Source organism: Galeopterus variegatus, unplaced genomic scaffold, assembly GCF_000696425.1.
Source record: "Galeopterus variegatus unplaced genomic scaffold, G_variegatus-3.0.2 Scaffold283, whole genome shotgun sequence".
In the NCBI taxonomy this organism is placed as follows: domain Eukaryota; kingdom Metazoa; phylum Chordata; class Mammalia; order Dermoptera; family Cynocephalidae; genus Galeopterus; species Galeopterus variegatus.
This window is the reverse complement of record NW_007726394.1, coordinates 483,345-497,842: the sequence shown is the minus strand read 5'-3', so window position 1 is coordinate 497,842 and position 14,498 is coordinate 483,345. Positions and strand designations below refer to the sequence as shown.

The window sequence follows — 14,498 nt, the reverse complement described above, 5'->3', positions numbered from 1 at the left end:
GTTCCAGAACCCCAGGCTTCCCTGCCTTCTTAGAGATGTGGGGCACTAGCTTGAATGGTCTTGAGAAGGGAAAAAGCATGGAAAGTGAGGTTTGCTGTCTTGGGAGGCAGGGTCAGGGGAGCCATTATGAGGGAAAGTTCTTGGTTAAGCTCCTGGTGGACTAGGATACCTGAGGGTAGAGGACAGTGAGGAATAAGGGGCAGGGGGAGGCTAGAAAGGGAGCATATCTTTAGCCTCGGTGGAGTATTTAATGAAGTAGGAAATAATAGAGTCACTCGATATTTAGGCCCTGAGAGATCTAGTCTAATCTTGCTGTATAGAGAGAAGTACTGAAGTCTAAAACAAAAAGACTGGACCAAAGCTATTCAGCAGGAAGAGGCAAAGCTGAGTCTAAGATCCAGATGTCCTGTTCTGAAGGTGGGGTCCTAGTGGGTAATGGATCTTCTTCTGAGGGCTGGGAAGAGGTTAGTGACTTAGATTGAAGGTAAAAAGGGAAGGTTGGGGACCCACAGGCTCAAGGGCCTAGACAGAAGGGTGCTCAGAATCAGGGACTAAGAGGATCCTGGGGCAGGAAGAGGAGTTGCTTAGGACTGGAGAGGGGAATATCAAGAGGTGGCAGGGCAACGGATCAGACAGGGAGGGGGAAATAGGTAGGGTGCAGCTGACCCGCTTCTGGTTGTAGTTGACGGCCAGTCGCAGCCTTGCCAGGTTGGGGATTCCCTCCTCAAAGGCCTGGCCCAAGCCTTCAGCCTCGGACTCAGCTTCACTCTCCTCACCCAGGTCGTTGAGCACCGCAGTGACCTCACTCTGGTTCCGGCACATGCCCAGTAGCTCAAAGCCATAGTCCTGGCTCAGTGACTCCAGGGCAATGTACTCAGGCTGTAGGGAAGCAGGTCGGTGTATGTGGGCCACGCTGTGGACCCAGCCCCATTAAACCAGCCTCCCTCCCATCTGCCCTCCCCTCCAGTGGGCCTGGGCCACCTCTGTCCTGTCTTAGGGCCATCACTTCCTACATCTGGTGTCACTGAGTTCTTTCTTCTCTGCCACTTCACTTATACTTCTTGCTATAATGAATTACCTCCTGTGTCACCTTTTCTTATCTGGTGCTATCTCTCCCTCATCACTAAGTCACTTCAACCCAAACCCCTCTTTCACCTTTGCCCATTTCTTGTACTTAATTTTTAGAATCCGTATTTTCTTTTTTTAAAAAAGATGACCGGTAAGGGGATCTTAACCCTTGACTTGGTGTTGTAAGCACCATGCTCTCCCAAGTGAGCAAACCGGCCATCCCTATATAGGGATCCGAATCTGTGGCCTTGGTGTTATCAGCACTACACTCTCCCAAGTGAATCATGGGCCGGCCCTTCTAATCCCTATTTTCTGTCCCACTTTTACTCCTACTCCCTATGCCTTTCACGTGCTCATTTAAATTACTTTCTTTGAGCATCTACTTTATATGAGAACATGTGCTGGCAGTTTTAGGAGGTGCAGAAATGAATAAGGCAGTTCTTGCCTCCACTTTACCCATCCTATCCTCAGTTTTGCTTGGGGCCCTTAACCCAGAAAGAATCCAGGCTAGGCTTTGAGGATGTAGGTCTGAGTCCCAGCACTGTCCCTCAGATGGTGTCATATTGGGTAATGTTCTTCCCCATTCCAGGCCTCAGCTTCCCTGCCTGGAAAGTGGGGATAATTCCTGCTGTGCCTCTCTCCATGGGCTGCTGTGAGAAGGGAGGGAAAGTCCTTTGGAAAGGACTGCCCCTTCCTGCTAGCTGTGCAGTAGGGGCTTTTCATTCTCCTATCCTCCCACAACTCTGGGTGGGAGCAGCATGTTCTTTCATGCTCACCTGACACAGGCCATATTCTGCCTTAGACCTCCACTTTAATAAGCTTGTCAGTTTTCCCATCTAATGGTAACCTTTTTTTAAAAAAAATTGAAACCACAGTTGATTGTACATATATGTGGGGTACAGGGTTAAATATCTAGTGGTGTGCAATCTGTGATGCTCAAATCAGGATAATTAGCATATCTGACATTATACAATGTAAAAATTTTTATCATTATTTTTTTGGCAGCTGGTTGGTGATCCAAACCTTTGACCTTGGTGTTACCACACTCTAACCAACTGAGCTAACCGGCCAGCCCACCCAATGGTAATCTTGATGGGGACCAAGTCTGGCTTGGCCCACAGGGGATGCCAGTGGATGAGTGATGGATGAACTGGACTGGTGGTATTCAAGGCCCCTGACTGGTCCCTGCCTCCAGATTCTGCTTCATTCACTCTTGGTCCTTCAAAGGGTCTCCCCTGCATTCGTCACCATGTATACTTTTGCTACCAGAGAGCCTTTGCTTAGACTGCAGCCCTACTCAAATACTTTCCCTGCTCTTCTTCCTTCTTTAAACCACCCACTTCCATAGCTAAGCCTCATGCTGCTTCTTCCAAGAAGTCATCCCCGAACACAACAGCAGTTTTTCTGACCTTTCTGTCTTCTGGGCCTTGGAAGCCCTGTGAGCACTATCCTGAGGCACTGAATTAACTTGAGTGTCCTGTGTCTTGTCCCCCCGCCCTCTCCTGCTTTTGATCACAAGCTTGAATCATGCTAGGTACCCAAGAAGAAACATATTCCACTGAATGCCATCTCTGTCTGTCCATCTGCTTTTCTGTGTCTATGAAACAAATTGGGCAGCCCCAGGGTGGGGGTTGTGCCACCCCCATAAGACTAGGTACCCTAGAGTGACTGCTCTCTGCCATTAGAATGAGATCCCCCTCAGGATGGGATTCTGTGACTCCCTATCAAAATGGAGGTTTCCTGAGAACAGAGACTAGGCCTCATCCTCCTTCTGTTGCTTTCCATTTCCCAGGACACCCACCACAGGCCCAGCCACAGTCTGGTGGAAGAACAGAGACAGGGCACGAAGGGTAGGAGAAACCAACCTTAAACTCAGGCTCCTTGCGTGCAAGGCGCCTGAGCTCACGGCTAAGCTGGAAGGCAGCTAGCATGGCATCCTCACTGGCCAGTGAGAGGTGGGCCCTGCTGGCAATGCCACGGTACGTATTGATGCGGGACAGGGAGAACTTCAGCAGGTCATAGCGGCGGGCATTGCTGCACTCGAGGCAGGCACAGGAGACTGGGTGGGGCCGGGCAATGGTGTGGCCCTGGTCCATGAGCAGCTGCGCGATCTCATACAGGTCCTTTTGACAGGCCAGGGTGAGTGGAGTGACTCCAGGGGCAAAGCGGGAGCCATCGATTGATGAATCAAAGAAAGCCAGTGAGAAAGACCTAGTGTCTACTTTGCGGCCCTTCTCCCGTTCCAGCCGGGCCAGCAGGCGACGCACCACGGCAGGCTGGTTTGTGTCCACTGCCACTAGCAGGGCTTCGTGGATCTGCCGGAAGTCAAACTTGACATTGGCCAACAGCACTTCAGTGATGGCCTCATGGCCCAGGCGGATGGCCAGGTTGAGGGCTTCCCTCCAAGAGCGGTCCTCAGCTTCCTCCACATTCCGCAGGGGCCCACCAGGCCCACTGCCTGTGGTCTCGACCCCTGCCTCCAGCAGCTGCTGCACAAGACCTAGTCGTCCCTCCTGGATGGCAGCCAAGAGTGGAGGTGGGAACTTGAGCTTTTTGTTCATGATCTCGGTCCAGTTAGGCTGTGGCTGGTGGAGGGAGTACAGAGTAGGGACCCTGAGTTTCTAAGCCCCCTTGTTTTGGGGCCTTCCTTACCCTTCCACCTTCATGCTCTTAATCCTCCATACCCAGCCACCATCATATTCTTCCTTTTCTCAAACACATGCTGGCAAAAATTGTCTTATTTACCATTTTATTGTGTAGATTCACAGGTTAGGAAAGTGCCAGGACTGGGTCTGACTGGGGGCCCCTCCTTGGTGCAACTTGCACCCTCACAGGAACCCACACACATGGTCGGGCCAAATGTGGTTACCCTGAGAAAGGGTGGGCTAACGCAGGTCGACGGGGATGCACTGGAGCCTAACCCCACACGTAGGTGGTCTGACTGGGGGCCCCTCCTTGGTGCAACTTGCACCCTCACAGGAACCCACACACATGGTGGGGCCAAATGTGGTTACCCTGAGAAAGGGTGGGCTAACGCAGGTCGACGGGGATGCACTGGAGCCTAACCCCACACGTAGGTACACAGGATCTGTGCGGGACCCAGCTCTCATCTTGTTGACTTCACCTCCCAGCTGCTCATTCCTCTGAAAGTCCCAGAGCCTATCTGAAGGGCAGGTCCAGACATGTCCACACAGGAGTGACTTTGTACTGGGCTTTTCCGAAACCCTTCTGCTCCGACCAGGACTCCCAGCAAATCTCAACATGCTTCTCCTCCACCAAACCCCCATCTTTGCCCTCTCCTGCTTTGGAGGACATCTCTCCTCCTTGGTACTGCCTTGTCTTTCTCCTCCACCAGGCCCAGTCCTGTCCTCACTGCTCTTCCCTTCTGTGCCCAGGCTCAGAGCTCCAGGTGCACTTCTCCCACCCACACGGTGATGTCCACCACCTGCCTAGCAGCTAGGATGCCCCTGCTGCCTCTCTGGGCCAATCTATTGTCTTATTCACAGCTAGAAATGGGACCAAGATGGGGGAAGATAGGGGAGCAGAAGGCCTCTTACCGTGAGGGGGTCCATGGTTGCACCCACTTATGCTGGCAGGGACCGAAGGACTGAACTCCTGCTCTGCCTGCTCCCCTGACTGTGCCCAGCAGCCTCTTCCCTACCCATTCAAAACCCCGCCCTGGGGCCTCCCTTTGCAGGACCAGCTGCTCACCCTCTGCCCTGTACCTTGGGGACCAGGGGAACTGGTGTTAGTGCTACACCATGAAATCTTCTGGGAAAGGGGAGAGGGCAGAGTTGCTCAAAGGTGGGAACAGAATTTAGACTGTCATAGCTCAAGGGGACCTTAGAGACCCTCTGGTCCAACTATCTCATTGTGCAGATGGGGAATGGGATTTGCCCAAGGTTCCACAGCCAATCCTAGAACCATTCCTCAGTTATTAAACCTATAACAGCCCTGTGAACAGGAGGATGGGGATTTTCTTTCAGTTATGGACAGTTAATTCTGGGCCCAAGATAAGTAAGATGCTTAAAGTCACACAGCAGCACTGTTACCTGATTGCACCTAGGACAGGAACCCACAAAGGATACTGAGAGTTCATGGGATGCTGGATACCAGCCAAATGCTCAAAGGCCACTCTCGCCTTTCCAGTACACCATAGGATCTTATGTGTTAGGCATGTTTTTCTCTTCACTGGACTTGTTTTTCTTTCAGGAAAATGGGTGTGAGGATGTGCAACACTCACTCGGCGGAAGGTGTTCTGGATAGCATCTCAAGACCCACCAGAGCTGTCCTTAGGAGAATCGGGTGCCATGGTGACAGAAGCCTTGACAACTGGGAATGGGGATCAGGCAGGCTAGGCCCAGAGGTACCCTCAGGCAGAGTCCTGAGGGAATGAGTGGAGGGAAGGAGAGAGGGAGGCTTGGCCCCATCAGTTCTTCTCAGCTGTCAAGAAGTCCACTCCCCAGTCTTAGTCACACAGGGTGGGGGGCAAAAACCAAAGGACCTCATGGCTCATACCTGAGGGACCTCCCCACACATGCTGGCATGTTCTTCTACTTCTCTTGCTGAGAACTGCAACTGGCAGATAGGGCACTGAACCCAGGAAATGCGTGGTGAACTCTCTGGGGAGGACACCCACAGTATAGACTGGGATGAAGATGGTGATGAGGAGGGAGAAGCTGCGTGAGGTGGGGAGGTCTCTCCACAAGTGGCAGCATGCAGGGGAAGAATCTCGATGCTGAAGGAGCCTAAAGGGGAGAGAAGGAGGTAAACAAAATTGGGCCTGCTCCCGGGCGGGATGCCACCCTAAGAAATCTGAAGGGGATATCTGCTGCCAAAATGTAGCTGTTTTTGCAGGAATCTTATCATAGTTAATATTTTACACTCAAGACACGGTCAGGTATCCATTAAACATTTACTGAGTGTTTACTGTGTGCCTGACAGTATGCTAGAAGCTGAGGAATGTAAACCCAGGCTTGTCCTTATGGAATGTAGAGTCTAGTGGTAAAGATAAGCCATGAACACAAATAACTGATACAAAGCAGAAGGTGAGAAGTGCTAAGTCCAAGGGAATCAGAGAATACTGCAGGATCTCAGCTGGGAGAGATTATCTGGGAAGATCAGAGAAGATCTGGCAAAGAAGCACCATTTGAACAGAGACTTCAAGAGTAAGTAAAATTTGGACATGGAGGAAAAAGTTATGAAGGAAATTCTAGGCCCTCTCCAATGGTGTTTCATATTGTTTGGCTTTATAATTCTCCTGAAGGCAGGGCCCATGTCCCTTCCTCAGCTTAGCTGACACAATGTGAGCAGGTGCCCAAAACAGACTTGTCTGTCAGTTGACTTAAAGTACAGTAGTTACCCGGGGCATGCAGAGATGACAGAAGCTAGGGGTCTAAGTCCAAATGTCTCTTGGCAGTACTCCCCGGTCTCCTATTCCTCCTTCAAGGAAAACCTAGTAGTCTCATAACAACCCCCTGTGCCCAAGCAGCTTACCTGCACATATGGGGCACTGTCTGTTCTCTTGGACACCAGTGCTTTCGGCCTGGGGTCCGTGTTTTTCTCTTTGCCCTGCCCTTGCTGTCTCCCTCCTGTTTGGCTGAGAGTTAGAGTTGGCTAGAGGCCTGTGAGAAAGACCAATTAAGCGATTAGTAAGAGGCCATAAAGGCTGACGGAGCCTAGAATCAGGACAAAAAGAATGCAGAATAGTTGATGTGGACTTAGAAACCCTGGGTTGTAGTCCTGGTTTTCCCACTTGATATACCAGACTTGAAGGAAGTCATTTAACCTTTGGACATCTGAGAACACAGCTTCTATTACTGCCCTCAGGTTTAAATTATTTTTTTATTGAGATATATAATCACAAACCATAAAACTCACACTTTTGAAGTGTAAATTCAATGATTTTAGTATATTCACAAGGTTGAGTAACCACAGCTATGTAATCCCAGAACATTTTTTTATCACCCCCAAAAGAAACTCTGAACCCATTGGCAGTTATTCCCCATTCCTCTGGCCCCATAGACCCTGGCAACCACTGATCTATGATCTTTCTTTTTTTTTGGTGGCTGGCCGGGAAGGGGATCCACACCCTTAACCTTGGTGTTCTAATACCACATTCTAACCAACTGAGCTAAACAGCCCGACCTGATCTACTTTCTGTCTATGGATTTCTCTGTTCTGGAATACTATATAAATGAAATCATATGATAAGCGGTCTTTTGTCACTGAATTCTTTTTTCACTTATCATATTTTAAAGGTTCATCAATGTGTGGCAGGTGTCAAAACTATACTCTTTTTTAATGGCTGAATAATATTCCATCATACAGATATACCACATTTTGTTTATCCGATGGACATTTGGGTTTTTTCCACTTTTTGGCTATTATAAATGATGCAGGGCAGGCCAGTTAGCTCAGTTGGTTAGAGCACGGTGTTATAACATCAAGGTCAAGGGTTCAGATCCCTATACGGGCTAGCTGCCATAAAAAAAAATGCTGCTATGAACATTTGTCTATACGTTTTTATGTGAGCAACTGTTATCAATTCTCTGGAGAATTGCTGAGTCATAGGGTAACTCTATGTACAGGCTTTTGAGGAAGTACTAAACTGTTTTCCAAAGCAGCCCCTTTACATTCCCACTAGCAATATATGAGTTCCAATTTCTCTGTATCTTTGCTAAGATTTCCTATTGTCCGTCTTTTTGATTATAGCTATCCTAGTGGGTGTGAAGTGATCATCGTGGTTTTGATTTGCATTTCTCTGATGGCTAATGATGTTAAGCATCTTTTCATGTTCTTATTGGCCATCTGTATATCTTCTTTGGAGAAAAGTCTATTCAGATCCTTTGTCCTTTTTTTATTGGGTTACTTATCTTTTTATTGATGCGTTGTAAGGGTTCCTTGTATATTCTACACAGAAGAACCTTATCGAATATATTATATGCAAATGTTTTCTTTCATATCTGATGGGCTGTCTTTTTACTTTCTTGACAGTGTCCTTTGAAGCAGAAAAGACTTGTGATGAAGAGCATAAGATGCAGCATACTCATTTTCAGAATGTGGTTCACTACAGGCTGCTTCCTTGTTCAGCTCCAAGCCTGACAACATGTGGAAAAGGACATCTTTTCTCCACTACCCTTAGGTCCAGACTAAGAGATCCGGACCCAAACACAAGGGTACTCTCTGACTTACTTGAAGCAAAAGCAATGGAAGAAGACAGCTGTAGAAGGGCATGAGAGGTGATGTGGGTCTTTCAAGCTGACCTACTTACCTTTGGTCGTGCACTCTCCGTCTCTTCGTCCTGCCCACATACTTCCCTGAGTTTTGCTCCTCTGCTCTGGGCTCTGTGTAAGAAATGCTCATTAAATCTAGTTCGTTAACAAAAGGGCCTTCCCATGTGATGTTTTGTCTTTTAAGAATATTGTTTCTACCCTCTTTGGCTGGTTGATTCTTTCTCACTCTTCAAGTCTTAGATGAAATGCTAATTACTATAAGGCACTTTCTTTGGATTCTCTAATCTAAATCTGGTCATTCTATTATGCTTTTCCTTCAAAGTACTTATCGCAGTTTTAGGGTTTAGATTTCTTTGTGTGACACTAACATCAGGGTAGGAGCATTGCTATTTTATTTACTGTGGTATCCCTGGCACTGAGCCTGGCACATAAGAGATGTTCAATAAATATGTCAAATGAATGTTAACAAAAACAACAACCACCATTTGTCTAGTTATTCAGAATTTATGAAATACTTTGTACAGCTTTTAATATATTTCAAAGTGCTTTCATAGCTCTCTTGCTCCTCTTTATTAGATGCCCCCCAGTTAGTTCCCTTCCATTCTTCTGCTCTTGAAATAATAAACTACATCTTCCTTCTGTGATAGACAGCTTCTGAAATGACTCCCATTCATTGCTGCCTCCTGGTACACATGCCTCCCCTTGAGTGGAGACTGGACCTAGTAGCTTGCTTCTAATGAATGGAATATGGCAAAGGTGATGGGATGGCACTTCTGTGATTAGGTTACACAAGGCTGACTTCTGCCTTGTTAGCATTCTCTCTCTCTTACTGGCACTAGCTCCTGCCCTTATGTGCTCACTCTGATGAAACAAGCTGCCATACTATGAGATGCTCTATGATGAGGCTCTCGTGCTAAAGGAACTGAGGGAAGCCTAAGTCCAGCAGCCCATGAGGACCTAAATCTCACCAACAACCATGTGAGTGAGCTAGGAAGCAGATCCTTTCCAGTTGAGCCCAGAGATGACAGCAGCCTTGTGACACATCCAGAGCCAGGGGACCTACCTAAGCCATGCCTGTATTCCTAATCATCACAAACTGTGAGATAATAAACGTTGTTTTAAGACACTGAGTTTTGGGGTAATTTGCTACACAACAATAGATAACCAATATCCCCTATTTTTGTGATTAAATTAAATGCTTGTTATTTCACTAATTTGTTTAGTCCTTTAAAATGATGGTTAAACCTTTTCCTTTTAAACACATTTTCCAAACAATGAACCATATTGTTTTCTTAACTTTTCAGTGAGAACACTACTGTTTTTATCACTCTTACTGTATAGAATAGTAAAAAGAACAAAAGCTTTGGAGTACAAATCCCAGCTCTGTGTGGCTAAGAAAATTTAACTTCTCTGAACCTCAGATTCTCTTGTAAAATGAGGACAATAGCATCTACTTCACGACTTTGTTGTGAACATTAAGTAGGTAAAGTTAGTAAAAGTGCCTGGCAATATCTGGTACAAAGTAGAACTCCAAAAAACTCCAAGTTTTTTAATCCTTTTTTCCTCTGTGATAAAACTATATTTATCCCATTTTATTTCTCCAATAAACTCCATACATCACCACCCTGACTCAATTGTCTTTCTGAAATGATCACAGAACATTAATACTGCAAGAGGCCTAGATGCTACTTGGTTTAATTCTTATATTTTGAAGATGAGGGAATTGAGGCCCAAAGGGATAAAAATTACTAATTCCTAGACTAGTACTTTTTCCATTACTAAACAATATTTGATTTTTCTTCTGGTAATGAGACACTGACAATTGTCTTTTCTACCACATGAAGTCCTACTTGTGAGCAGTGGTGGATTCAAAGAGGAAGGACAATGCTAGGGACAGTAAGGAGCAGGCCATGGGGCTTCACCTGCACTATCCAGAAGACTAGGACCTGGTTCTGCGTGGTTGTTCCTTTGGCTTGCCACACTGGCTGGAGGCACCCTGCGCGCAGCTGAAAGCACCATACAGGCTGAACGTCCCAGAGGCCCTGGCTGCAGCTGCTTTAGGATATTCCTGAGCTCTAAAATTTCTTTGGTGCTCCTGCAGGGAAACAGAGTACTAGATTTCACTCAGAACATAGATCGCATTCTGCTCACCCAAGTCAATGGCATCTAACCACGAAAGCCAGTTTGACATAAAGATAGGGTTAGGCCTAGAGTATGTCATTAATTGGGGAAAGCAAGGCTGAGCTTGTGTGCCTGTAAGCGACTTGGTAGCTTATCTCTTCCAGGAGGAAGATCTGGGAAGTGGCTGGGAGACTTCCACTCTGGCAGCTACGTACGTCTGGGGATCTGGGAAGAATGTCCTCCGGATGGAAGGATTAGCCAGCCAGGGGCTGGGACCAGACTCCTGAGCATCAGAAGAACCCTGAGAAGAAAATTGAGAAATATGAAATACCAAGATTCACCACCAGGGGACACTGCCACCTAGTACCAGGACCTACTCCCAAACCTGAGGAACTCAGCTTAGTTAATAAGTGAATGTACCTGTTATAATTTGTACATGGCATACTTGCTAGTGTGTGCACACTCTCAAGTTCTCTTCCAGCTCTAATATCTGAGATTTTGTGATTTTGTATATCTAGTTCCCCAGTGCTAAGGGTTTTGCCATGATCCCGGAAAGCTCCTAGGGATAAAAGAATACTCACTGTTGGGAAAACCAGGGCTACGGGAACTCCTAGGGATAACAATATGCACTGTTGGGAAAACCAGGGCTATGAGTTCATGTGCAAACTTTTGAAAATATGTATAGTTAAAAAGTTGTACATATATAAAATTGATTCATGTAGGCACCAAGCAGAAATTATTCATCTCTACAAAAGTTTGTGAGAAACAAATGATATATATGCTTTTTTTTTTTTTTTAAAGATGACCGGTAAGGGGATCTTAACCCTTAACTTGGTTTTGTCAGCACCACGCTTTCCCAGGTGAGCTAACCGGCCATCCCTATAGGGATCCGAACCTGTGGCCTTGGTGTTATTAGCACCACACTCTCCCAAGTGAGACATGGGCTGGCCCCTGCATTTCTTTATATTTACAAATAGTTCTACTCTTGAACTATTTTGGGACATTATCATTATCCTCTTCTATATATTATTTAGTAATATTGTTTAATTTCCAATATGATTTATTTTGTGAACAATTTTGTTCACCTGAAACTAAAAGCCTACCAATTTTAGCCATCTACAGAGATGTGTATGTTTGTATGCATGCATGCATATACTCATGTCTCTAACATTAGCTACTATATAACAAGCATTTTATAACCTCTTTGCTTCTAGTTCTAGCAATAATCTACCAGTAGGTTATTTCTATATACAGTTTATTTACGTAGTACACTACAGTTTCTTTTTTTCTTGTCCTTTCTTTTGAGACCGGCCGCACCGCGCTCAGCCAGTGAGCACTGTGAGCGCACCGGTCATCCCTATATAGGATCTGAACCCGCGGCGGGAGCGCTGCTGCGCTCCCAGCACCGCACTCTCCCGAGTGCGCCACAGGCTCGGCCCGTACACTACAGTTTCTTAATTCTTTTCCAAAATTCAATTTATCTGTGACTATTTCCTTTTATATTTTTCCAAATTTCCTTTTTTAAATTTAAAAAATTTTTTTAAATTATTTAATTTTCAGCTCTGATTCCTCTATCACAGATTCTTTTAAAGGTAAATGTCTTTCTTGTTAAGCATGACTTTGGCTTCATTACGCAAGCTTGAGAAGTATTATTTTCATTCTCATTCTCTGTTTAATATTTTATAATTGCCAAAGGGCTGGCCGTTTAGATCAGTTGGTTAGAGTGCAGTGTTATAACACCAAGTCAAGGGTTTGGATACCTGGAGTGGCCAGCTGCCAAAACAAACAAACAAACAAACAAAACCAAAAAAAAAAAAATTGCCATTACAATCTCTTTTTGGACCTAGCATTAATTTGAAATATTTTGTTTAATATTCCACGGTCTTCATTTTGTCTTTACCTTGTCTCATGAATTTTAGAATGAATACTATTAGAAAGGGTAACTAGATGGTTGTATAATGATAGTTTATTTCACCTTTACTCTAAATGATATTACTCATTAGAAATTGAGCTTCCAAGCACAGGCTAGGCGGAGTCAGGTGGCCTGGATTCAAATTTATTCCAATACTTATTTAGCAGTGTGACCTGGGACATCACACTAAATTCTCTGCACTTCTGTTTCCTTACTGGAAAATTGGTGATCATAACAATCCTATTTCACAGTGTTGAAAGTCCTTATGTTTTGCTTTCACTATAATATACTAATTAGAATGACACATTAGGAAAATAGCTTATGATGATATTTTAGACATCTTAAATTATAAAACTGAGTGCCATAAATTTGTTTCCATATACTATGACATCTTATAGAAATGTTTCAGGGGGCCCAGCTGGTTAGCTCAGTTGGTTAGAGCACAGCTTTGCAACATCAAGGACAAAGGTTCAGATTCCCATACGGGCCAGCCACCAAAAAAAAAAAAAGAAAAGAAAAGAAAAGAAAATATTTCAGGACCTCCCTCCCTTTGGTTTCATGAGGCACCTGCATGTATATTTCACTCTGCTGTTGATGCTCAACGCCTTTCTGACATTATGGCTCTGGAGTTGCTGACTCACCTTCCTCCTTGATCCCACCATGGTCCAAGAGGCGAAGAGTAATTTAGATGACCAAAATGGAAAACTTTGGGAAATCTTATTTATCCTAAAACTAGGGTGATTTTATGTCCTGGATAATAATACAGAAATAAACAAACCAAAGTGTTTTTCCTATATTCTTACTCAGCAACAATCAACACAGAAGATTTCTGACTAAATGTGTGGGGATTTCTCCCCATCGAGCTATCAAGCAGTGGACAACAGCTGGGTATTCTCTAATTCAATTCAATTCAATTCTGACATTATCTACCTGGAGATAGCATCGGATTCCAAACATTGAGAGCTCAGTCCCCAAGACTGGCCCCCCCCCACTTCCAGTGCCAATTGTAAGCCCCAGGTTGTTTTACCTGTGCTTCTGACCCACCTATAAATTGGGGTTCCCATAACCCCTTCCTTGGGTTCAATTAATTTGCTACAGTGGCTCACAAAACTCAGGGGAACACTTAAATCTACCAGTTTATTGTAAAGGATATTACAAAGGATGTAGGTGAAGAGATGCATAGTGTGAAGTATGGGAGGAAGGGCACGGAGCTTCCATGCCCTCCCAGGGCACACAACCCTCCAGGAATCTCCACATGTTCAGTTATCCTGGAAACAATCTGAACTCTGTCTTTTTGGATTTTATAGAAGCCTCATTACATAGGCACAGTTAAAGCATGGACAACTTGTAAAATGTGAGTGGACAAAAAGGGTATGATCTAATGCTAATAGGCTAAGTGGGGAAACCCAGCAAGACCTGTTTGTTCAGATTCTTATTTACCTCTCTGTGCAACATTCCTTCCTCCTGGGTATGGAGCAGGACCTGTCCTAAAATGGGGCGTTATCACCTATAGTCAGACAAGGTAGGTCAGAGAATTTCTTTAGGGCCAGCTTCAAGACAAAAAGACAGAGGAATACTAGAGTCCTGCCTTGGGGAGCCAGGAACTATGGATGAAACCAACATAAATATATATATAAAAAAAATCTATATATCTATATCTATATATAGATATAGATATAAAATCACTCCTGTTTGCCTGGGACAGTCCTGCTTTATGTCTGTTGTCTTGGTATAATTACTAATAGCACTTTCTTTTGCCCTCAAAGTGTCTTGGTTTGGATGGCAAATTTTATGCCGATTCTATCTACAACTCCCCTCTGAAAGGTCATTTATATAATGAACATTTACACTAAAAGTCTCTTTTGTTCTAGGCACTGTTCTAGGTGCCAGAAATGTATTATGGAACAAGACAGACAGGTTCCTAATCTCACAGAGCTTCCACTTTTTAAATAACCAGGGTCAGAAATCTAGCTCCATTCACATCAGCTCCTAGCACCATAATACTGGAACCTGGTAGAGCACACTGAACTGCCTCCATTGGTCCTTTTACATTTTTTAGTCCTTTCCACAACAGAAGAGCAAATCTAGGTAAAGCTTTTCTTTTTTTTTTTTCCTTTTTGTCTCTTTTTTTCGTGTCCGGCAACGGATCGCAACCCTCAGTG

The 14,498-nt window shown here is 45.0% G+C and overlaps 1 protein-coding gene across 1 annotated transcript in view; it reads right to left on the bottom strand.

Annotated features, from left to right (window-relative positions):
* The window catches only part of LOC103585881 (short transient receptor potential channel 2-like), a 34,970-nt gene that overhangs the window by 11,884 nt on the left and 8,588 nt on the right, over positions 1-14,498 (bottom strand). The window contains exons 6-13 of the mRNA XM_008566986.1: positions 10,640-10,725; positions 10,226-10,398; positions 8,342-8,414; positions 6,565-6,692; positions 5,708-5,816; positions 4,794-4,839; positions 2,934-3,653; positions 667-879 (exon numbers count right to left, since the gene is read on the bottom strand). Of these exons, the coding sequence (XP_008565208.1) occupies positions 667-879; positions 2,934-3,653; positions 4,794-4,839; positions 5,708-5,816; positions 6,565-6,692; positions 8,342-8,414; positions 10,226-10,398; positions 10,640-10,725 (1,548 nt within the window). The remainder of the gene's footprint in view (positions 1-666; positions 880-2,933; positions 3,654-4,793; positions 4,840-5,707; positions 5,817-6,564; positions 6,693-8,341; positions 8,415-10,225; positions 10,399-10,639; positions 10,726-14,498) is intronic.